We start from the raw sequence: 26,617 nt of genomic DNA on the forward strand, positions 1-26,617 counted from the left end.
GTTAGACCTTCTGATACTATTCAACAGGTCTCTAAGTCTGTGTTTGTTTCTTCCCTAAATTTTCTTTCTCTCTGTTGCTCACACTAATTTCTATTGCTCTATATTATAAGCTTGTATTTGTGTGTGTTAAATATTAATACATTCTGCTATTAAACCCATCCAAACTCTTTTTTATTTAGTCTTGTGCTTCTGGTCTCACAATTCCTCCTTTACTTTTGTTTTTGCTCTTCACTTTTAACCCAAGATCAAGAGAACATCTACTCAACCAATCTTCAGGCAAATGAAATCTCTAGTGGAAAAAGAGTTATAGAATCACTCTAGTCTGATAATGTCAAAAAATAATGACTGAAACAAATGGCAGGAGTACTAAAGGAGAAAGCATTGTAAAATGATCTAGAAGTAATGGGATTCTAATTATAGTACTTACTACTAACTTTTCTGTCTTGCTTCCTAATATATTTAAACAAAAAAACCAAGTTAGTAATGTTTAAGATTTTCAGTATTCATATTCTAAATATATATTACATTTACTTATAAAAACATAATTAATATCTTACTCGTTCAATCTGCCTTTCCATTTCTTTATGCTGGTCAAGATGAATTTTCTTTGCCTTTTCAAAAGCTAAACAAATTTTCTCATGCTCTGTATTTATATTGGTTTCCAGGCTCCTAATCTTTTCATTCTTTTCCTAGAAATACAAAAACACTTTAAAAGAATATAATTAAGACCTAGTTTTTCATAAAAGTACATTATAAAAAAGGTATATTAGTAAAGAATAAAATTTATTATACTCTATTCTTTAAAGAATCACAACAGTCAACGTCAAGCTTTAAGAATATTTCAATAGTTATAAAAAAAGACAAAGTAGTTATTTAAAAACTGTATCAAAATAAGATCAAACTATTTAAAAATTCATGAAACATATCAAAGAACTACTCCCAGTTCCTTCAATTCTACTAAAATAAAAATAAGAAACTTTAGATAACAACTTTCCATATTAACTTAAAAATACAGAACTAAAAACTGAATAATTGAAAGAGTCTGATAGAATTTATACCTTCCTACATGGTCTATTTTAGAATAATTATACTAAAACAAACATGCTGTTACAAATTAAGTTCCTTAAAGACACAGTAAATTTGTAGCAAAAAGAGGTAATTTTTACCATAAGTTCCTGTTCCAGTTCTGCATTTTTTGCAGCAATGGAGGAATAAGCAACTATTTTTTCTTCTAGCTGTTTCTCTAAAGTTAAAAGTTGAGAACATTTCTTTGTCATCTGAAAACACATTGAAATAAATTTAAAATTATTTTAAAAAATACATGACAATTCAGAAGAAAAACAGTGAAGGGAAGAGCAGAATATGACACATCCTATTCCATTAATTCAGACCCCTATGTTCAAACAGGACCTCACCTAACCCATTTTGTAAAAGTAGCTGTTAAACACTGAAATTAGTACAATAAAATGTTAACAGCAGTGTTTCTACTGGTAGAATTACCAATGTTTTATTTTCTTTTTTGTCCCTTTCTGTATTTTCAACAGGACTGTGCTAATATTTTAATTTAAAAAAAAAAGTTATTAACCTTAGTACCTGACAATTTTCCAAGTAAGCTGATGGCTATAATTATGAACTAACTCTCTTTTCTATCATTAACATAAGTTCCTATCCCACAGGTCTTATCCCTAGTCTTGGCTATAGACTTTAAGATGAGAAATCAGACATTTAAAAAGTGCCCTTAAAGAGCGGCAACCTGTGATTTGAAGGGTGACTATCATATACACATGTGGTCCTAGTACACAATTACCTAATAAGGCACCCTTGTTCTGTCCTCAGTGGAAATGAAGATTAGATATTCACAAAACATACAGTATCCCCTTTTCAGGATATAATCCAAAAGATATCTGTATCAGATTTACATGCAGCTGTTTAAAAATGCAGATTCCTTAGCTAGCATTATTCCATACCTACTGAATCAGAAATCACTGGAACAGGACCCAAAACCTGCATATTTAACAAACTTTCCAGGTTCTATTTGCTAAAATACAAAATCCTCTATTACTACCCGTTGTTTTCCAATTACATAATCCAAATTTTTTATTTGTAATATGTATTAGCCATATTAACTTACACTTAGAAGAAATAATAGAAAGGAGTACAGTTTAAGTCTCACCAAATTTAGCCACTGTTTTCCTACTTTTAACATACATTAAAACTCAAAAGTTTCAAAATATAATTTTAAAAGAAGTTATAATTTACATGATACCATTTTTTTAGTGTATAAACCTCATCTTTAACATACAATTTTTACAAAACCATACAACACTTTTTTCTTCTCTCAAAATTTAGTACATATAGCTAATTTAAGCTTACTTCACTTTCCAGTTTGCTAGAGTTTGAAGCTTTCTCTAGCAGCTCCTCTTGAATGAGTTGAAACTGACTAGTTCTGTGCGCCATATTAACCTTCAGATCAGAATTCTCAGCTTCTATTTGCATCAACTTATCACGTAATTCTTCTATTCCAGAAGCAAGTCTTTGCCTTTCTCTTTCATATTGCTTGTTCATAGTATGCTGATTTTGCTCTTTTAAACTTTCTGTTAATAAACATAAAAGGAAAGCTGTTCTCTATAAAACTCAAAGAATAAAAACTCATTTTAGTGTTGAAAGATGTAATCATATTTACTTTCTGATCTAAAGAATACTAAAGTGGATGAAATATACATTAAAGAAAATATAGTGAAGAAACACGATAAGCAAGGTACTATTATTAAATATATAAAGTAGGAATAAGTTCTGACTCAACTCACTTTTCTAGACTATCACTTCATAACATAAGGACTATCTTTATGTACCACAAAGAGCCCTTCTCCATCTTTAAAAACCCCACTGTTTGGATACAAATCATTATTTGAAAACAAAACAAAACACAAAAACATTGTCTTATGTCCTTAAACCAAAATTCGTCATAAATTTATTTGGATAACTTGATCATTTTGATATACTGTATACAGATGCAAACTGAAAAGCCAAAAACACTGAATCCTTCATATTCCAAACCAAATGATGAGAATTCAGTAATGCTCTTTAAAACTACCGAGTGTTATCAGAGGTAGTTGTTTGAATATACCCTTTCTCCATTATAAATGTATACACACAATTGCCGACTGAAAGGTAAACAAGCTTTCAGGGGTGCTTTAAAGTAGATGCACAATGTAGATGACTGCATGAGAATACACTGATGTGTAAACAAGCAGAGAGAAACTATGCCTTCAAGGGTTGCATAAGTACCATTTCCCATCAATTCTCCATATCCCTAATAATTCACTTTCTAAACACTCTACTATTGACTCTGTTCTTCTTTGATGTTAGAGAATATATAACAAATATTACCACAACCTCTAATTAGAATTCCCTCTGCTGACCCCATCATTCTTGACAGTATTCCCTCTAATCACTTAAGACATCTAATCTTCTCTACCATCATTTCTGCCAGCAGTCCATTGTATTTGAAGATAGCACATGACAGGTTAAAGATACATATGCTAACCCCTAGGGCAACCACTAAAAAAATAAAGAGGTATAATTAATTACTTAATAGAAGGCATTAAAAAATCAAAATACTAAAATTCATTCAAAAGAAGGCAAGAAAAATGAACAAAACCCAACAGAATAAAAAGCAAACAAATAACAAGACGGTAGATTTAAACCCAAAAAGATCAATGATTACATTAAATGTAAGTAACCCACACATTCCAATAAAAGGGTAAAAGAATGAATAGTTATAAAAGTAAGAATCGATTATATGTTTTCTATCAGAAACTCTCTCATATACAAAGATACATCCTTTTAAGGATGGAAAAAGTCTTCCCAGGCAAACACTAATCAACAAAAAGCCAGAGTGATAACTATGAAATTATGAACAGACGAAAGAAAAAATAGTATTGCCTAGTGAGGTTTTCAATGTATGTTGGTATAATACACTGGACAATTACAACATAAAATACGAATGGTAAAGAGACCTATGAGAAATGCTGGGCTGAATGAAGCACTAGCTGGAATCAAGATTGCCAGGAGAAATATCAATAACCTCAGATATGCAGATGACACCACCCTTATGGCAGAAAGTGAAGAGGAACTAAAAAGCCTCTTGATGAAAGTGAAAGATGAGAGTGAAAAAGTTGGCTTAAAGCTTAACATTCAGAAAACTAAGATCATGGCATTTGGTCTCATCACTTCATGGGAAATAGATGGGGAGACTTTATTTTTGGGGGCTCCAAAATCACTGCAGATGGTGATTGCAGCCATGAAATTAAAAGGCGCTTACTCCTTGGAAGGAAAGTTATGACCAACCTAGATAGCATATTAAAAAGCAGGGACTTCACTGAAATGTTGTGAAGTAATTGGCCTCCAACTAATAAAATAAAATTAAAAAAAAAAAAAAAAGCAGGGACTTTACTTTGCCAACAAAGGTCCTTCTGGTCAAGGCTATGGTTTTTCCAGGGGTCATGTATGGATGTGAGAGTCGGACTGTGAAGAAAGCTGAGTGCAGAAAAATTGATGCTTTTGAACTATGGTGTTGGAGAAGACTCTTGAGAGTCCCTTGGACTGCAGGGAGATCCAACCAGTCCATCCTAAAGGAGTCCTGGGTGTTCATTGGAAGGACTGATGCTGTTGCTGAAACTCCAGTACTTTGGCCACCTCATGCGAAGAGTTGATTCATTGGAAAAGACCTTGATGCTGGGAGGGATTGGGGGCAGGAGGAGAAGGGGACGACAGAGGATGAGATGGCTGGATGGCATCACTGACTCGATGGGCATGGGTTTGGGTAGACTCCGGGAGTTGGTTATAGACAGGGAGGCCTGGCGTGCTGCGATTCACGGGGTCGCAAAGAGTCAGACACGATTGAGTGACTGAACTGAACTGAACTGAAAGAGACCTATAGTCTTATAAAGTTTTTATATTTTACTTCAAGTGGAAAAATCTTAATTCTGAATAAACTATGAACCATAAGAAACTATACATTAAGGCTATATGTTGTCACTCTGCTTATTTAACTTATATGCAGAGTACATGATGCAAAAGCCGGGCTGGATGAAGCTCAAACTGGAATCAAGATTGCTGAGAGAAATATCAATAACCTCAGGTATGCAATGATACCACCCTAATGGCACAAAGTGAAGACGAACTAAGGAGCCTATTGATGAAGGTGATAGAGGAGAGTGAAAAAGCTGGCTTAAAACTCAACATTCAAAAAAAAGAACATCATGGCATCCGGTCCCATCAGTTCAGTCACTCAGTCATGTCTGACTCTTTGCAACCCCATGAACTGCAGCAAGCCAGGATTCCCTGTCCATCACCAACTCCTGAAGCTTGCTCAAACTCACATCCATCAAGTCGGTGATGCCATCCAACTATCTCATCCTCTGTCATCCCCTTCTCCACATGCCTTCAATCTTTCCCAGCGTCAGGGTCTTTTCCAATGAGTCAGTTCTTCACATCAGGTGGCCAAAGTATTGGAGTTTCAGCTTCAGTGTCAGTCTTTCCAATGAATATTTAGGACTGACTTCCTTTAGGATTGACTGGTTTGATCTTCTTGAAGTCCAAGGGACTCTCAAGAGTCTTCTCCAACACCACAGTTCAAAAGCATCAATTCTTCAACACTCAGCTTTCTTTATAGTCCAACTCTCACATCCAAACATGACTACTAGAAAAACCATAGCTTTGACAAGACGGACCTTTGTTAGCGAAGTAATGTCTCTTCTCTTCAACACACTTGAAGTACTTCAACCAATCCCATCACTTCATGGCAAATAGATGGGGAAACAATGGAAACAGTGACAGACTTTATTTTATTGGTCTCCAAAATCACTGCAGATAGCGACTGCAGACGTGAAATCAAAAGACACTTGCTCCTTGGAAGAAAAGCTATGACCAACCTAGACAGCGTATTAAAAAGCAGAGACATCACTTTGCCAACAAAGGTCCATCTAGTCAAAGCTATGGTTTTTACAGCAGTCATGTACGGATGTGAGATAGGCCATAAAGAAGGCTGTTGTTACTGTTCAGTCACCCAGTCGTGACCGACTCTTCACAACCCCATGGACTGCAGTACGCCAGGCCTCCCTGCACCTCATCATCTCCCAGAGTTTGCCCAATTTCATGTTCATTGCATCAGTGATGCCTTCCAGCCATCTCATCCTCTGATGCCCTTTTCTCCTCCTGCCCTCAATCTTTCCCAGCATCAGGGTCTTTTCCAATGAGTCGGTTCTTCGCATCACGTGGCCAAAGTATTGGAGTTTCAGCTTTAGCATCAGTCCTTCCAGTGAATATTCAGCATTGATTTATCTTAAGATTGACTGGTTTGATCTCCTTGCTGTCCAAGGGTCTTTCAGGAGTCTTTTCCAGTACAGTTCAAAGACATCAATTCTTTAGCATTCTGCCTTCTTTATGGTCCAGCTCTCATGACCATATGTGACCAATGGGAAGACCATAGCCTTGACTATATGGACCTTTGTTGGCAGAGTAAAGTCTCTGCTCTGTCTAGATTTGTCATAGCTTTCCTGCAAAAAGGCAATCATCTTCTGATTTCACGGCTGCAGTCACCTCCCACAGTGATTTTGGAGCCCAAAAAGAGGAAATCTGTCACTACTTCCACCTTTTCCCCTTCTATTTGAAGGCCAAGCACCACAGAATTGATGCTTTTAATTGTGGTGCTGGAGAAGACTCTTGAGAGTCTCTTCGACTGCAAGGAGATCAAACCAGTCAATCCTGGAGAAAATCAACCCTGAATATTAATTGGAAGGACTGATGCTGAAGTTCCAATACTCTGGCTACCTGATGTGAAGAGCTGACTGACTGGAAAAGACCCTGCTGCTGGGAAAAACTGAGGGCAGGAGAAGGGGAAGACGGAGGATAAGATGGTTGGATGGCATCACTGACTCAATAGACATGAATTTCAGTAAACTCCAGGAGATAGAGAAGGACAGTCTGGCGTGCTGCAGCCACTGGGTCACAGAGTCGGACATGACTGAGCAACTGAACAACAACAACAGGAAGGAGAAATTAGAGAATAATCCCATTTACAATTGAGTCAAAAAGAATTAAATAGTTAGGAATAAATATAACCAAATAGGTAAGAGATCTGTATACTGAAAACTATGACACTGATGAAAGAAACTGAAGACAAATAAATGGAAAGACACTTCATCCTTATGGATTAGAAGAATTAACATTGTGAAAATATTTATATTACTGGAAGTGATCTACTGATTCAATTCAACCCCTATCCAAATTCCAAAGGTATTTTTCACAGAAATTGAATAAACAAGCCTAAAATTTATATGGAACTACAAAAGAGAAAGAAGAACAAAACTGAAGGCATTATATTACCTGGTTTCAAACTATATGACAAAGCTATAGCAATCAAAAAAGTATAACACTGGCATAAAAACAGACATATAGATCAATGGGACAAAAACAGAAAGATCATAAATAATGGTCAATTCATTTACAACAAAGGAGTGAAGAGTATTCCACAGGGAAAGAACAGTCTCTTCAATAAACAGTGTCAGGAAAACTGGACAGCAACATATAAAAGAATGAAACTCAACAATTATCTTACACCATATACAAAAATTAACTTAAAAATGGATTAAAGACATGAACCATGAACATAAGACAGGAAGTATAAAATTCCTAGAAAAAAAACAACAACATTGACTGTAAGCTATTAGACATCAGTCTCAACAATGACTGTCTTTTGGTGTTTTTTCTTTTTTTTTTGCATTTTACATCAAAAGCAAAACCAAATGAGCAGGACTATATCAAACTAAAAAGTTCCTATATAGCAAAGGAAACCATCAACAAAATGAAAAGTCAACTTATGGAATGGGAGAAAATATTTACAAATCATGTATCTGATAAAGGGTTAATATTCTGAACCTCTTTAAAAAATCACAACTCAACACCAAAAATAAAGGCAGAGAATCTGAACAGACATTTTTCCAGAGAAGACACCAATGGCCAATAGGTACAAACAACACTAAGCATCATGAAAATCTAAATCCAAACTACAATAACATAGCAACAAGATCCTAATTTGAATAGTACAGGGAACTATATTCAGTATAGTTTATCTTGTGATAAACCCTAATGAAAAAGAATATAAAAAAGAATGTTTATTTGTGTATAACTGAGTCACTTTGTCTACAGCAGAGATTGATACAACACTGTAAATTAACTATTATGCTTCAATTAAAAAAAAATAGCCAACAAGAACCTACTATATAGCACAAGGAACTCTACTCAATATTCTGTAATATCCTAAATAGGAAAAGAATTTGAATAAGAATGGGAAAAAGATTAAATAAAAAAATTAGGAAAAAAACACACAGTGAGCTATCACTTGACAGCTGTTAGAAAGGCTGTATCAAAAAGACAAGATATAACAACTACTGGTGAGGATGTTGGGAAAAATGAACCCTGTATACTGCTGGTGGGAATGTAAACTGGCACAGTAACTATGAAGAACAGTACGGCAGTTCCTCAAAAATTAAAAACAGAACTACCATGAGATCTAGCAATTCCACTTCTGGATATTATCTGAAAGAAAATCTGTATGGAAACACAAAAAAATCCCAAACAGCCAAAACAGTCTAAAGAAAGAAGAACAAAGCTCGGAGTATCATGCTCTATGATTTGAAACTATTCTAGAGATCTACAGTAATCAAAATGGTATGGCACTGGCACAAAACTAGACACATAGTTCAGTGGAACAAAGGATATAGCCCAGAAATAAATTTGCATTTTATGTTCAATTAATCTATGGCAAAGAAGCAAGAATATACAATGGGAAAAAGATAGCCCCTCTAATAAATGGACAGAGATATGCAAAAGAACCTAAATGGGCTACTTTCTTAAACCACATACAACAATAAACTCACAATGGAGTAAAGACAATGATAAGATCTGAAATCATAGTATTTCTAGAAGAAAACATAGGCAGTAAGCTCTCTGACATCAGTCTTAGCAGTATTTTGGGGATCTAGTCTCCTCAGGCAAGGAAAACAAAAGCAATAATAAACAAGTAGGACTACATCAAACTAAAATGCTTTTGCACAATGAATGAAATTATCAACAAAATGAGGCACCCTACTGAAGGAGGTATTTGCAAATGATATAATCTTATAAGGGGTTAATATCCAAAATATACAAAGAACTCACACAGCTCAATATCACTAAAACAGACAACCTGATTTTAAAGACAGGCAGAGGACATGAATAGACATTTTTCCAAAGAACACATACAGATGCCAACAGGCACATGAGAAGATGCTCAACAACACTTATCATCAGAGAAATACAAATCAAAACCACAATGAACTACCTCAAACCTATCAGAATGGTTATTATCAAAAACACAACAAATAACAACTGTGAACAAGAATGTGGAGAGAAGTATACTTTTAGTGCACTGCGAGAGAATATAAATTGGTAGAGACACTGTGGAAAACAGTATGGGGGTGCCTTTTTTTATTTTTAAAACCACCATATGACCCAGTAATACCACTTTTGGGTATACTTCTGAAGAAAATAAAATACTAGTTAGAAAATTTATCTGTACTCCTATATTCATTGCAGTGTATTTTACAACAGCCCAGATATGGTAGCAACCTAAGTGTTCATCAATTGATGAATGGATAAAGAAGGTGTATATATAGAACGTATTTATAAAATAGAATATTAATCAGTTAAAAAAGAGTGAAATCCTGATTATTTGCAACAGCATGGATTGATCTAGAGGGTATTATGATAAGTAAAATAAGCTAGACAGAGGAAAAACAAATACTATGTATTTCATTCATATAAAATTTATGTATGGAATCTAAAAAACAAAACAAATGAACAAACATAACAAAAAAGAAACAGACTCTAACTATACAGAGAACAACCTGGTGGTTGCAGCTGGGAAGGGGGAAAGGGAAGGAGATAAGTGAAACAGGTGAGAGAGACTAAGAGGTACAAACTTGGTTACAAAATAAATGAATCATGGAGATAAAAGGTACAGTATGGACAATACAGTCAATAATATCCTAGTAACACTGTATGGCATCAAATGGTAACTAGACCTATCATGGTGATTTTGTAATGTCCAATCATTATATTGTACAGCTTGAACTAACACAGTGTTGCAGGTCAATTACATTTACTTTACAATAAAGACAGAAGAAAAAAAGAAAGGAAGAAAGAAGAAAGGGGCAATATTCAAATTTTTTAAAGCAACAAATAAATAAAATGAAGAGAGTCTTAAAAAGACTACTTAATAACCTAGATAATCATATATAAGGAATTCAATTGATCTGCTATCACAGTAAGTCCCCTACATATAAATGAGTTCCATTCTGAGAGCACATTCGTAAGTCCAACAAAGGCAGCTGTGATCAGCTGTTTTTCAAACAAATACTTAAAAGAAAACAAACACAAAAAAATAAACATTTTAAAACTTACAGTACAGTACTTTGGAAAGTACAGTGGTACAGTATAACAGCTGGTACCTGTTAGCAGTACATCACCACTGCTTCTATGCTTACTTCTGGACATCTCGGGCTTGAAAGAAAGATACTGTACTCTATAATGTAAAGGACACAAAAGCACATCCACTTGTAGAGGATGCACACCTGTGACAATGTATGCCAGACACGTGAACTAATTTATATGGTTGGACAGGCGAAGGCAAGCTCGCATCTTTGAAAGTTTGCAGCTTGAGGGTTTGTATGTAGGATACTTAATGGTATTATAAATACTACAAGTTTTCTTCTATACAGTGGTTTCTTCATGTTAATTACTGGTTAAGAACCAAGTATGTTAAAAATAAAAGCTGGTCCTAATGTACAATACAATGACAATAGGTTATACTGTTTTATATTTGAAAGTTGTTAACAGAGTAGATTTTAAGACATTCTCCTTTTTATTTTTTGGTATATATACGAGATGATGTATGTTAACCAATTTACTGTGAAAATCATTTCATAATATATGTAAATTAAGTCATTATGCTATACACAGTGCTGTATGACAACTATATCTCAAAAGAATTGCAAAAAATTTTTCACCCAATAATTACAGAATACAGAATTTTTTCAAGTGAATCAGGAATATTCATCAAGAGAGATCATATGCTGGTCAATAAACTGAGTTTCAAAAAACATTTAAAAAATTCAAATCAGGTTCTTTCATGAATTCATTTGTTTAATGAAAACAACCTAATATCCACCACTAATAACAGAGATATCTGGAAAATGACTAAATATTTGGAAATAAACACACATAGGAGATATTATAAGATACTTTGAACTGAATAAAATGTAAACATAACCTAAAATTAGGTTATACAGCTAATTTTAGTTAGCTGAAAATGCAGCTGAAGTATTGCCTAAAAGTAAGTTTATACCCTTAAATACTTTTGAAAAGGAAGATTTAAAGTTAATAAGCTTTCACTTTAAGAAAATTTTAAAAGGAAGAGAATATTAAGCCCAAAGTAACTGGGAAAGAATATATGGAACCTGAAGGAAATATACTGTAGTCCTCTTTTATCCTCAGTTTCACATTCTGAGGTTTCAGTTACCTGCTGTCAGCTGAGGCTTGAATATAATACATGGAAAATTCCAGAAATAAACAATTCCTAAGTTTTAAACTGTGTGGTATTCTGAGTGGTATGACAAAGGCTTACACTGTCCCTTGTCATCCAGCTCCAAATTGCCAAGGATGTAAATAATCCCTTTGTCCTGGCATTGTGCCTTTTAGCCACTTAGTGGTCAACTAGGTTATCAAATCGACTGTTGCAGTATCATGGAGCATGTGTTCAAGTAATACTTATTTTACTTAATAATGGTCCCGAAGTGCAAAAGTAGTAATGCTAGAGATTCAAATATTCCAAAAAGAAGCTGTAATGTGCTTCAGTGAAAAGGTGAAAGTTCTAGATTTAATAACAAAAGAAAAAAGTTATATGCCAAGGGTGCTAAGAGCTATAGTAAGAATCTTCTATCCACGAAATTGTGAAAAAGAAATTTGTGCTAATTTTGCTATCATAGGTCAAACTGCAAAAGTTACAGCCACAACATGTGAAGATGAAAAAGCCATTTAAAGTGTACAATAGAGGGAAAGACAGAGAGGCCACATTCCTATAACTTTTATTATAGTATACTGTTATAATTATTCTATTTTATTGTTAGTTATTGTTGTTAACCTCTTACTGTGCCTAATTTACAAATTAAACTTTATCATTTGTATGTACAGGAAAAAACTTCATAGTATATAGGGGTGAGTACCATCGGTAGCTTCAGGCATTCACTGGAGGTCTTAGAACATATCCTGGGAGGACAGGCAGGGACTACTATATGTCTTAACTGTGTGATGGTAACAAGGGTATATACGTACTATACGTATGAAAAAACAAACATTTGACAAAATGTATTGCATTTCATATTTTAGATGGATACATCATAAAATGTAAGGAAATCTTAGTTTAAAAAAGTATATTTTTAAAGAATGATACAAAATTTAATAATTTTGAAATAATTTTTTACTCTCTTATCAACACTAAGTAGTAGTAACAGATTATCAGGTATGTTTGATAATAGAAACCAACAGATCCCACATGCAAAAACAACAAAAAGTACACGTGACACTATGATACAGCCATTAAAAAAAACCATCATAAAGAACTCTAATTACAATTTATTAAAAGAATTGTACATACTCACCTACTTGGTTACCTAGTTTTACGGGTTCTATTTCTAAACTATTTAATTTTCGACCTTCTTGGCAGTCATTACAAGCAGTAAGATTGTGAGATAACTGATTTGCAGTCAGGTTTGCCTGAAGCTTCTGAATTTCTGCCTCTTTTATTGCAAGTTTAATCCTGGCACAAAAGAAAATAAACCAAAAAGCATTAGAAAGATTCTGTAAAAATATCACATTCCATTTTCCCCTTTCAAATTAAAAAAATTTTAATTAAAACTCTGATATTAGTCAACTATTGGCCAGCATACAGAAAATCTTACAAACCACTGACTACATTGTCAACAGGTTCAAGTTACTTCAGAAACTGGATAGTACCCACCCTACAACCCAGCAATTCTACTTTTGGAAACAGCTGCTAGGGAAACTCTCACATATTATACAGGAAACATGTATATATACTTCACAGCATTATTTTTCTTTTTTTTTTTTTTTCCCTCAGGGGAAAGCGCGAACGCAGTCCCCCACTACCACAAATTATGCAGTCGAGTTTCCCACATTTGGGGAAATCACAGGGGTCAGCACATCCGGAGTGCAATGGATAAGCCTCGCCCTGGGAAAACCACCTTCGTGATCATGGTATCTCCCCTGCCAGGTAAGTATACACATCATTATTTTTAACAGATGAAAACTATACCTACGGTAAGCCTCCTTCAAGTTGCAAACTTACAAAGATGTGGATGTACATTCCCATGTCCAAGCACAAGTTAGTTGATATGTCTGGTGCACTGTCATGTGTGTGCATCCTCTTGCAAGGGGCTGTGCTTTTGTACCCTTTACTGCATAGTGCTGCAGAGGGTACGGTAGTACCTTATCTTTATTTCAAGCCCAGGATGTCCAGAAACAAGCGTAAATGCAGTGGTGATATAGGTGTTAAGAAGCTCCAAGTGATGATGTTGGAAACAAAAGTGAAAATAATTGAGAGTGGAGTCAAAAAGATCGGAGACATCGCTAGTTCTTGTAACATGAATCGTTCAACCATTGGCACAAATCCAAAGGAAATGGACAAACTTATGGAACGTGAAGTCTGCTGTGCTGATGATGTCGACAGTAATATGAAAGAAGCATGGAAAAGTGATGGAAGAGACAGAGAAACTTCTTGGTGTGTGGATGCAAGATAAGCATCAGTGTCAAGGCCTGCTCAGTTTAATGCTGATTCAAGAAAAAGCTAAAAGCCTTTATGAAAACTTTAAGAAACATGGCAAAGAAACAGTGAAAGTTGAAGTTGCTAAGTCGTGTCCGACTCTTGCGACCCCATGGGCAGTAGCCTACCAGGCTTCTCCACCCATGCGACTTTCCAGGCAAGAGTACTGGAATGGGTTGCCGTTTCCTTCTCCAGAGGATGTTCCCAACCCAGGGATCGAACCCGGGTTTCCCACATTGTAGGCAGATGCTTTACCGTCTGAGCCACTATTGGGCACATCTTTAAATGCCAGTCATGACTGGTTTCATCAATTCAAGGCTAGAGCCAATTTTCACAAGATAAAAGTAAGTGGTGAGGCAGTGAATGCAGATATGGTAGCTACCCAGGAATTTCCTAAAGTGCTTGTGAGAAATTATTGATGAAGGCATGTATTTACCCAAGATGGTTTTTAATGTGGATGAGACAGGGCTGTACTAGAAAAGAATGCCAAACTGAAGTTACATCAGTGAGGAGGAAAAGTTGATGGTAGACTATAAAAGCAGCAAAGGATAGGATAACTATTATTTAGGGGTAACACTTTTAGTGATACGAAGCTGAAGTCTCTCAGTTCATTATTCAGAGAACCCAAGAGCCCTTAAAAACATAGCCAAGGGTTTTCTTCCTGTTGTGTGGAAGACTAACCCTAAAGCCTGAGTCATACAGGCTCTTTTCCGGGATGGTTTTGCTTGGAGAAGGATGTCCCATTCAATACTCTTGCTGCACAACAATGCTCCAGGCCATTCCCCATTCATGGGCAACTATCATCCTAACATCAAAGTAGTGCATCTGCCACCAAACACTTCATTGCTCATCCAACCTAAGGACCAGGGAGTTGTAGAGACTTTAAAGAAATATTATTTATGTCAGACTTTTTTCATCAAACAGTAAAGGTGAGTGGCAAATCAGGAACAACCTTGCTACAATTTTGGAAGGACTGTAACATAAAAAACATTGACTATAGGTCATAAGGGTTTCCCTGGCGGCTCAGACAGTAGAGAATCTGTCTGCACTATGGGAGACCTGGGTTCGATCCCTGGGGTGGGAAGATCCCCTGGAGAAGGGAATGGATACCCACTCCAGTATTCTTGTTCGGAGAATTCCATGGACAGAGGAGCCTGGGGGGCTATAGTTCATGGGGCTGCAAAGAGATGAACACAACTGAGTGACTAACACTGGGAGTCACTGGATAGGCCATAAAAAAACAATGACTTTGCTTGGTGTGACTTAATGGCTGTTATTATGAATGGGGGTTGGAGGAACCTTTGCCCACAGTGTGTTCACAATTTTTGTGGATTTGAGAAGGTGAATGAGGAGTCCAAAGAGGTCTTCAGCAACCTAATGACCCTCAGCAAGAACCTACAGCTATATCTGCAAGAGAACAACTTCACTGAAGATCTGATGGAATTGGAAGCCCAGAGAAAGGACAACAAGACACAAGGGGAAGAAGAAGTAACTGAAGAACTAAAGAGATTCATGGTGCAGGAAATGGCAAGGGAATTTTATTTGAGGAGGCACTGTTAGTTTTCAAGGCACAGGACCCAAATGTAGAACAGTACATGAAGATGGCAGCAGCTGTTCAGAATGCAATCCAGTGTTACTGTGTCATTTATGATGAGAAAAAAAGATCTACTACCCAGACATCACTGAATCATTTTTTTCAAGAGGTAGAACTGAATTCAGCAAGGAACAAGAACCTGTGCCATCAATGTCAGATGTGAGTGAAACTACAGCTTGCCCTCCATCTTCTATTGCTGATGATCCTTCAACTCTACCATCTCCCACCTCTCCCTCCTTCAGTTAGTAACCTGTCTTGCCTGTTCACTTGATACCAACCCCTGTATGCCAATTATTGTACTGTGCTACTGTACTTTTCAAGTTACTGTGCTATAAGATTTAAAATTTTTTTTGTGTTTGTTTTTTTATGTATTGTGTGAAAAGTATTATAAACCCACTACAGTTTATATATATATATATATACATATATATGTAAAATATATATTACATAGCAGATTGTATTAGTTGGGTACCTAGGTTAACTTTGTTGGACTTAAGAACACACTCTTGGAATGGAACTTAACTGTATGTAGGAGACTTACTATAAGGTAACTATAAATAAAGGAATGGATAAATTGTGATGAAGTTATAAGATAGACTCTTGAACTTCTATTAAAACTAAACTAACAATACTAATCCATCCATTGATCAATCATTCTACCTACCTACCTCAACATGGAAGGATTTAAAAATGATGCTGAGTAAAAAATCAAAATTACAAACAATATAAAAACAGTATATTTATGCATATGAGTGTAAACATGCACAAATGAATTGAAGAGTAGATACCCAACTCAAGATAATAGATATTTAGGAGCAGAATGGTACTAGTGTTACAGATTAAAGGGAATTATCCATCCTGTAGTGTTTCATTTTTTATTTAAAGAAACAGATTCAAAAAAAAGTACCAAAAAATGTTAAGAAGAATCAACTCTTCACTGTGGAAATATCAGTTCAGTTCAGTCGAACAGTCCTGTCTAGCTCTTTGCAACCCCATAGACTGCAGCACGACAGGCTTTCCTGTTCACCACCAACTCCCAGAACTTGCTCAAACTCATGTGGAAATATAGATATTTGTTAAAACATTCTCTAGACTTCTATGCATATTTTTCAATTTAATCAAAGATCTTAATTACCAATTTTTAAAAAACACTGTATTTGCTACAACTTCAGGATCTGAAAACCATACCTCAATTCCGAAATCACCATTTTATTTGTCTCGCAGCAGCCAATGTAACTGTCTTGCTTATTTGACAAACTACTCATCTGGTGCTTAGAAAGAGGTGATTTAAAACCAAATATTTCTCTTTTTAACTGCAAGTTTAAAAACAAAGATATATAAACTTATAATACCTATGACATAATCAATTTTATGCAGAACTTCAAGTTGAAAAATTTCATAGACAGAAATAATCTAACAGCCATAATAGAATGTATAAATGTATAAATTTATTATACATTATAAAATACTAATGGGAAAACTATAATAGTTAAATCTGTATTATACAATTCATTATGGAGATATTTCATAACAACATGGAATGAAAAACAGAGGCATATATAGTATTTTCAAAAATGCACTAAACTCTATTTTTTTTCCTGGATGTATCTGTATGGGGCAATATTTAAAATATGGACAAGAAGGATACATATGAATTTCAGAACAGTGGCTACCTCTGAGTAGAGAAAAGAATTGGGATTAATAAAATATATAATGAGGTTCTATCTCCCTAAAAGATTTTATTCTGCAGTAGATATCAAAATATTTCCCAGATTTAGCAAATGTACTACATTGATCTCTGTATGTATGCTGTATGTTTTGAATAGAGAATTTTAAAAATTAGCTGTTAAAAGGGAAAGGTAAGCACTTAATGACTACTACCTTCAAACTAAAACCAAATCACACTTTTTAGAAATAGAAAATTTTTTCTAAATTCACATTTCCAAACCATGTTACATAGGATGATCAAGCATGTATTACCATTTGACTTTCAGAACCATATATCAGGTAATTCTTAATATTAAGTTAAATGAAAGCATCAATTTAAAATGAATGCTACCTGTATTTTATTATTACCAAATTTCACAAGTAATCAGTACAATTAAAAATTTAAGCAAATAATCAGCATCCTAGGAAAGTAGATATCGCAGGGGGATGAGAACCAAGAATTCCATGTTCTGGTTTTAAATCTGCCACTCACTAGCAGGTAAATTATTTACTTCCTTGGGTACATTTCTTCACCAATAAAATGATGGTATTGAATTGAATGATTACTAAGGTCTCTTTCAGCGCCCTAAATCCATGACAGTTTAAAACTGGTAAAAATCTACCATCCATTCATATGTAAAACCAACCATGACACATTTATCTATACCTTTTCTCCTGATCTCACCTTTACTTTACACCTATCAATAACAAATTTCTGATACAAGTACACTTATTTTCTTCCTAACCTCATTCATAAATATGGTCATATATATATAACTCAGAGAAAAGGTGGCCACATGCTACCACAAAAACAATTCTAAAAGGTATATGAAAAGCTGTTCAACAGTCAACAGGGAAATGAACATTAAAATCACCATGTGATATCAATTAATACTCATTAAGATGGCTGTAATCAAAGACAGACAAGAATAAGTCAATAATACTGGCTAAGATGCAGAGAAACAGAAATCCTCATATATTGCTGATGAGAATTAAAGTGGTGCAGCCACTTTGGAAAACAATTTGGCATAAATTTACCACATGACTCAGCAAATCTACTTCTAGGCATCTACTCAAGAGAAACTTGTAGTGAAGACTTGTAAGCAAATATTCAAAACAGCATCATTTATAACAGTCCAAAAGGGGAAAAAACCCAAACGTCCTCCTATTGGTGAATGAATAAATGTGGCAGATCCACACAAAGGAATAGGATTAAACAAAAGAAAGAAATGAAATACTGATACACATCACAATGAAAGATCCTCAAAAACATTAAGAATGCAAAAGATCACATGTTGTATAATCCAGTTATATGAAATGTTCAGAGAAGACAAATCTCGAGGCAGAAGAGTGGATCCCCTAGGAGTGGGGATGGGTTGTTGCTGTTCAGATGCTAAGTTGTACCCGACCCCATGTCTGTGCAACCCCATGGACTGTGCCCATGAGGCTCCTCTGTCCATGGGATTTTTCAGGCAAGAACACTGGAGTGGGTTGCCATTTTCTTTTACAGGGTACCATCTCCTGGAGTTTGCTCAAACTTCTGTCCATTGAGTCAGAGATGCCATCCAATCATCTCATCCTCTGTGTCCCCTTTCTCCTCCTGCCTTCAATCTTTCACAGCATCACAGTATGGGGACTAATTACAAATAGGCACAAGGGGCCTTTGGGGGATAGAAATGTATGAAAATTGGATTGTGATGATTGTTTCCATACTTGTAGATTTACTAAAAATCATTGAAGAGTATACTTAAAATAGGTGAATATCATGATATATAAAGTTCCTTTAATAAAACTGTTTTAAGAAATTCGATGGCATTCTTATACATGGCATAAAAGAGACTGAGACAGGGTAGAACAGTAGAAAGGTAAGTTTAGAAAAGAAAAAAGGATGAGATAGAATAGAACTGATGACTGAAAGCAGGTACATAAGGAAAAAAATGGAAGGTAATAAAGCAACAACAAAATTATGATCTCTTACAAAGCACATAGGTAAAATTTTCCTTGTCACATACTCACAGGCAACTGGGACATAATTTTTTCCAAACTTCTCAGTTCTACCCTAGAACTTTCTATTTCCTGCTGACACAAATCCAGTCTCTCATTCTGTGTCGCAATACGAACTTTTAATTCTCGGTTTTCATTCATTAGAGAAAATTTTTCTCTAAGTATTTCGTCTTTGTCCTCCAAGTCACTCTCTAGCTTCAGAATACTTTGTCTAGATTCAGTTAGTTGTGCCATGACTTCTGAATTTTTCACTGCCATGATCCTTAATTTTTCTTTCCCATTATTATTTTCTTCTTTTAATTGCCTATGAAGAAAAAAGCATAAAAATGAAAACTATACATTCACTTTCAATAATCATGTTAATCAATCTCACTTTTAAGATATTTTAAAGCTTAGTCCTGAAACCTACTCACATTTACTGAGTGCCTATCTTATGCATGTTAGGCACTCACAACTTTATGTGCCTGGTACTATTGTTACTCCCTGATTAAAGATAAGGAAAATGGAACAAAGAAAGATGAAACTTGCCCAGTGTTCCACAGTAATTGCACAGAATAACTCCACTATTTTGGAGGCATTTCTGCTCCCTTTTAAAAAGTGTACGGCAGGAGAGTAACTCCAAAATCCTAACACGATATTTTGCAGCATCAAGTTTTAGAAAGTATAAGGAAAAATCATGAACTATTAGCCACAACTCTAAAAGGTAAAATCGAATTAACTATTAATAAGATTATTATGCAGCATTATTTTTTAATATATATAAACATGTCAAACAGAGTAATCTAATTTTAGAACTGTAACTGAATTTCATCAGTTCCCTTTTTCATGTTTTTTACACCTTGAAATGAGAAGGTTAAACTAGGTGATTCCTCCTAATCTGAAGAATATGTATTTTACTAACTAGCTGATGTGGTCACATTACAAGGACTTTAGGTCTATGATAATTTTTTCTATATGTATGCAAGGCAAATATGTTGATCATACTACTCTATTTAAGGATGTTAACATCAACACATGTTTTATTCATTGATAACCTTAACCTTATAAGTAGAAAACAATCTATCTTTCTACATAATTTAAAGCCATTAATTATAGAATACAAAATATTCTATTTTTAAATATTTCAGTTTTTCCTCTACTTACACACAAAAAATCCTTTTTCTATAATAGGATACTGTACCTTAATTTCTCTTTTAGAATTTCAAGTTCATTTTTATACAGACCACACTTTTCCTGTAGCCTTTTATTTTCTTTTTCACAATTAATTAGATTTTTCTCTAATATTTCTTCTTCAGCTTGAACCTAAAACAATAATCTGTTTTAAGTCGACATATTAATGTGGTCATAAGTTTTAGGTATTTCAAATGCAGTGATTTCAGAAATAAAGAGGAGAATGGAGTAAGTACTCCACAGGTTTAAGTCCCCAATTGTAGTGAAAGGAAGAAAGTGAACTTCTAGCAACAAAGAACAGAGAGAGGGAATATTAACACCTATCCAGAAATAGTTAACAGCTTCAAGAGAGGACAATAACACTATTATCTATAAGGAGAACTGTGCTGGTCTTATGTGGACAAGGCAAGCAACTTGACAAGGCAAGATACACTGTTACTAAAAGGTAATGTTGCTAACTTCAGTAACGTTAAGTTACCAAAGGCAAATGTTCCAGAGAAGCAATTTTTGAAATTTTAGCCACAGAATACTCCCATTGAAATCACAGCCCCAAACTTAAAAGTTATAAAATGTCAAACAGCCAGATTTGAGCAGTTAGAGTGGAGGACTGGACAGATCAGCCCCAGTTCCTTTGTTAGAGTCTAGGGCTATGCTGAGCAGTTGTGAAATCAACAATCCTGAGGAGACATGTCAAAAAACTAATCTCTTCCATTTTCCTCTTTCTTCTATAAAGTCCTCCTTCTCCAGGAGGATATTTCCCATACTAAGGATTCTACCTCCTCCTCCAGATCACCTTATTAAAAATTCCCTGGCAGTCCTGTGGTTAGGAATCCATGATATCACTGCCAAGGGGCCTGGGTTCAACCCTTGGTTGGGGAACTGAGATCCCACAAGCCATGCGGTATGGCAAAAAAAAAAAAAATCCTTTCTACAGTATTTCTTTCCCACAGGGAACTTTTCTAAGGCTTTCAAAACAGTGGTCTTATTAATTCACACTTAAAACTTCAGTATCTAATGGAATCTTAATTCTTTTAATTGTTAATATTTCTTTCCTTTCTACCTTTCTTTGAACAGAATTTATAAATATTAGTTAAGGATATAAAGAATTTATCTGAATGTCCAACATGACCTCCCTCCAAAGAGATTTATTGTCATGTGGTATTACTTGAATATATTCAATGAATGTAATTAAACCCTATATTACTATGTAGAACCTATTCAAGGAAACTTCCTCTGAGACAGAAGTGGAGCGCCTCTCAGGGTGTTCTATCTAGAGACCAATGAAAGGCTACATAATCTACTCTGCCTTCATTTTCACTGAGGTGATGGGAACAAATTTCCTGCTTTTACTTTTATAGCTCCAAACTGTTCACTCATCTCATCTTTCTCTATATTTTGTTTGTTCTCTTATCTCCACTCTTTTCCTTCCTTGGATAAGAAAACTAATGCTCATTATAAGACTGTAAATATTAAATTAACTAATCATTATACATTCTTTATTTCAATTATTATGAATGAGATCATAAAAATTACTCCTTGCTTTAACTATAAATAAAGATATTTTATGTCTATCTTTATTTTCAGAACATGGACAATACAAAACACTGAATTTGCACAATTGCCTCTTACCTTTTCCAATTTTTCAGCCACTTTTTCTTTATAATGTTGGAAAGCTTTACTTAGCTCTTCAGCATTATATAGTGCTTCATTCCTTTGCCGTTCAGCTCTAAAATTAAAAAACAGATAATTAATAAAAGTAAAGAATGCTCTGTACTTGTGTATGTAAGTTCCAAAGTAACCTGTATTTAATTATAAAGGAATTAGAGAGAAGCAGATTTCTGTGTTAAAAAAAAAAGAGTGTAAGACTTAAAATGAACAATGAAGATTAGACTACAATAATTTCCTCAATATAAGATATCTACATGAAAAGCAAAAGATACTTATAAACTTTGAAACATTCTTATGTGTTGGCAATTTTTTTTCCTATCTGGAAAAGACAGATTAGGGAAGTAGCCTGAGACTGTATGATAGATCTCAAAATTAAGGTATTACAGAAACAGTCCATGGTCTAGTATATTAAAAATACTCAGTAAATCTTATGATCTTTGCAAAGGCCAAGTAATTTTTAAAAATGTATCTCAAATGACAGTAACTTCTACTGATAAAAGATACAAAATCTTAACAACAAAAGCCAACCACTGCTAACCATGTTGTCTCACCTCTCAATTGATTCTGACCTTTCCTCATATCTCTCACACTGAACTGAGACTACTGGGCTGGAATTTGGTCAATTTCACATCCATATCTAAAAATTTTTCTATATTCAAATCTATTTTTATTCCATTATTTTAAAGTTAGCAACTCTTCTCTTATCCAAAATGAATTCCTTTATCTATACTCTAGATCTTAGTGCTTCCCTTTCAGGAACTTATATTTTTGTATTTTCAGTCTCTTCTCTATGGGCTTACAAATTCAAGTCAAAGTATCTCACAGGACTTTCCCGACAGTCCAATGGTTAAGATTCTGCGTTTCCAAAGCCAGAGGGCATGAGTTTGATCTCTCGTTGGAGGGACTAAGATCCCACATGCTGCATGGCACAGCCAAAAAAATATTTTAAAAGGTAAAATGTGTTTTCCAAAAGAGAGAAAAATAAAGTATCTCTTACTTCCTGAATATAAGAGATTCTTAAATTTGGAGAGCAACTGCATATTACCTGAGTTATCTACTTGGATCAAAGTTTCAGATTAAAAAAAAAAAGGGATTTATTTGAAAATCTAAGAGAATATACTCCATTCCTTCATTGACATAGCTAGAATTCAGACAGCAAAGGATACCTGCAACATTTCTCAAACAAAAACCTTCACAGATATGTGCTTTCCTCTGTCACCGTTCAAGCCAAACTTATCCACTTTATACTTAACTACTCTTCCTTACCACCAATTTCTTTAAAAAGGGCTTAACATTTTCAGCCACACAGAAAAGAATGGATAAGTAAACCCGTGTATTCTCAACCCAACTTTTATGAATCTTAAACTCTTTGCTATTTTTATTTCACATAGCCTTTATCTTAAGCAAAGAAAATATCACAGACATTAGAGTTGACATTCCTGTGTATTCCCCTCCAAATTCCATTCCCCTGACTTCTACCACAGAGATAATACTAGTCTAACTTTTTATTACTATACATTTTGTATATTCATAGGTTAACCAAAAAACCCACAAACAATACATCACAGCTTATCTATTTTAAGAGGCACACTGTTTTCACTTTTTTGTTTTGTTTTGTTTTCACGTTTTTAACACCTCTTAAATTGGTAGGTTATTTTAATTCTGATGGCATACCATGGTTTCATGGTGATATTTTTTAATGATTACTAAAATAACGGTACACCTTAAAAAATCTATGTAATCTTATATTCAATGAAGGATTGTACTTTCTTTTCCATGTTTCTTTTAAATTTATTTTTATCTGGAGGATAACTGCTTTACAATATTGTGTTGGTTTCTGCCATACATCAACCTGAATCAGCCATAGGTATACATATGTAATCCCTCCAGAATCTCCCTCCCACCTGCCACCCCATCCCTTCTAGGCTTTTTTCCATGTTTTTATACTTTATATGAATGGCACCACAATGTATATATATATATATATGTCCTTCTACAGACTACTTTTATTAATTATCATCAAGTTCTATCTATGTCACCCCTGTGACTATAGTTCATTTTTTAAAAAATCTACCCTATACTATTGTGTGGTATAAAAGTAGAATAATTTGTTCATCCATTTTTTAGTTGCTAGGCACTAAGGTTGCCTCCAGTTAACACCGTGTTACAGTGAACATCTCTGCTGCATAGCTCCTTGGCAATAGGTATGAGAATTTACTGACACCTAAGCACACTGCAGGCCAATGTGTGTGGTAAGTCACTTCAGTTGTGTCCGACTCTTTGCACCCTATGGACTGTAGCCTGCCAGGCTCCTCTGTCTGCAGTTACTCAGCCTGTGCCCCTAGAGCCTGTCCATAGAAACAAGAGAAGGCACCACAAGAAGCCTGCACACTGCAACCAAAATAGCCCCCACCCTGTTCTCTGAAAACTAGAGACAGCTGCCTTGCAGCAACGAAGATCCAGCACAACCAAAAATATAAATGATTTTTAAAATCTTCTTAGTATTAAAAGAAAAAAAGTAGGTGCCCAAAATCAGAAAATGAGAGGTTAAGTAACTTGCCCAAGATCTCACAGATAACTTGAAACGTAACCTGTTTCCATAATCTTTCTAACTAACCACTTTACACTACAACATCTGGCATGGTATTAAATTCCCTGGGGTCTAGAGTCAGTTGCTTGGGTTCAAATTCTCCCTCTACCACTTTCTAATGGGGTAACTTTAGCTTCTAATTCGGTTTCCTCATCTATAAAAGCAGCGTATTATCAATCTCAAATGACAGTATGAGGAATAAGTAAGTTACACACCAGGAGCACTTAGAAGCATTTACACACAATAAATGTTCAGTAAGTTACTATAGTCACTATCAAATTTAAAACTTTTGCCAATCAAATAACAGTGTGAAGTGACTGTAGCTTTATAAACTTACTATAATTTTAATTTACGTTTTTGATGACACTAAGGTTAACAACTTTCATGTTTATTGGTCATTTGAACTTTCTGTCCTTTACCTCTTCAAACTCTTTGTCTTTTATTACTGTATATCCCCTACCCCATGCCATCCCTCCTTCCTCCTGAGAAACCTGTATGCAAGTCAAGAAGCAACACTTAGAACCTTTCATGGAACAACTGACAAGTTCAAAACTGGGAAAGGAGTACAACAAGGCTGTATGTTGTCGTCCTGCTTATTAAACATATGCAGAGTATAACATGTGAAATGCCGGGCTGGATGAGTTTACAAGCGAAAGTCAAGACTGCCAGGACCATCAATAACCTCAGATATGCAGATGACACCACCCTTATGCAGAAAGCAAAGAGGAGCTAACGAGCCTCTTGATAAGGATGGAAGAGAAGAGTGAAAAAGCTGGCTTAAGATTCAACATTTTAAAAAAACAAAGATCATGGCACCTAGCCCAATCACTTCATGGAAAATAGAAGGGGAAACAGTGGAAGCAGTGACAGATTTCCTCTTCTCGGGCTCCAAAATCCCTGTAGATGGTGACTGCAGCCATGAAATTAGAAGCTGCTTGCTTCTTGAAAGGAAAATTATGACAAACCTAGACGCCATATTTAAAAAGCAAAGACATCAGTGCCGACAAAGGTCCATATAGTCAAAGCTATGATCTTTCTGCTAGTCATCAGGGATCTGACAGTTGGACAATAAAATAGGCTGAGCACTGAAGAATTTATGCTTTTGAACTGTGGTGCTGGAGAAGACTCTGAGGAATCGCTTGGACTGCAAGGAGATCAAACCAGTCAATTCTAAAGAAAATCAACCCTGAACATTCACTGGAAAGACTGAAGCTGAAGCTCCAATACTTTGGCCACCTGATGCAAAGATCCCACTCACTGGAAAAGGCCCTGATGCTGGGAAAGAAAGAAGGCAAAAGAAGAGGGTGGCAGAGGATGAGACGGTTGGATAGAATCATTGATTCAAAGAACGTGAACTTGGGCAAACTCCAGTAGATGGTAAGGGGGGCCTGACATGCTGCAGTCCATAGGGTTGCAGGGTCAGACACAACTTAGTGACGGAACAACAGCAATCTCTTCCTGTAATATTTATGTTTTCTGGCTCTCATTTTAAAACATCCTTCCCTACCGTGATACAACATAGAAAAGATCCCCCTATATTTTTTCTCCTAGTTCTCCTTTTCACAATTGGGCCTTTGATACATCTGAAATTTTTTTTTTAATGCAGGTATTGTATGAGGAATCTATTTTAACTTTTTAATCAATAACCACTTCATTCAGCGTCATTTCTGAAGTTTTTGTTTTTAAAATTTTAAACCAGTAACCCCTTAATGTGGATTTTTGTCAATTTGCTACCACTGCTTTATGTCTCTCACTTGAGAGATATTTTTGCACTGAACTATATATTCTGGAGTAATTAATAAACTTCAGTCCTAAATACTTCAGCATATATCTTCTAAGAATGTGAAGACTGTTTCATATAACCGTAAGGTGAAGGTGAAGTTGCTCAGTCGTGTCTGACTCTTTGCGACCCACAGACTGTAGCCTACGAGGCTCTTCCATC

General features: G+C 35.1%; 1 protein-coding gene and 1 non-coding gene across 13 annotated transcripts in view; both read right to left on the reverse strand.

Moving 5' to 3' along the window:
* The window catches only part of CCDC18 (coiled-coil domain containing 18), a 99,268-nt gene that overhangs the window by 51,417 nt on the left and 21,234 nt on the right, over positions 1-26,617 (reverse strand). For all 12 annotated transcript variants that reach the window (XM_065908534.1, XM_065908543.1, XM_065908551.1 and 9 more), the window contains 8 exons: positions 22,047-22,143; positions 20,428-20,549; positions 19,260-19,551; positions 16,725-16,849; positions 12,762-12,919; positions 2,374-2,594; positions 1,167-1,277; positions 558-689 (listed from right to left, as the gene is read on the reverse strand). In XM_065908534.1, coding sequence (XP_065764606.1) covers positions 558-689; positions 1,167-1,277; positions 2,374-2,594; positions 12,762-12,919; positions 16,725-16,849; positions 19,260-19,551; positions 20,428-20,549; positions 22,047-22,143 — 1,258 coding nt within the window. The remainder of the gene's footprint in view (positions 1-557; positions 690-1,166; positions 1,278-2,373; positions 2,595-12,761; positions 12,920-16,724; positions 16,850-19,259; positions 19,552-20,427; positions 20,550-22,046; positions 22,144-26,617) is intronic.
* On the reverse strand, positions 13,238-13,401 carry LOC136156514 (U1 spliceosomal RNA). The gene has a single exon (XR_010661055.1). It is a non-coding gene; the product is annotated as a U1 spliceosomal RNA (small nuclear RNA).

Source organism: Muntiacus reevesi, chromosome 1, assembly GCF_963930625.1.
Source record: "Muntiacus reevesi chromosome 1, mMunRee1.1, whole genome shotgun sequence".
NCBI classification, from domain to species: Eukaryota; Metazoa; Chordata; class Mammalia; order Artiodactyla; family Cervidae; genus Muntiacus; species Muntiacus reevesi.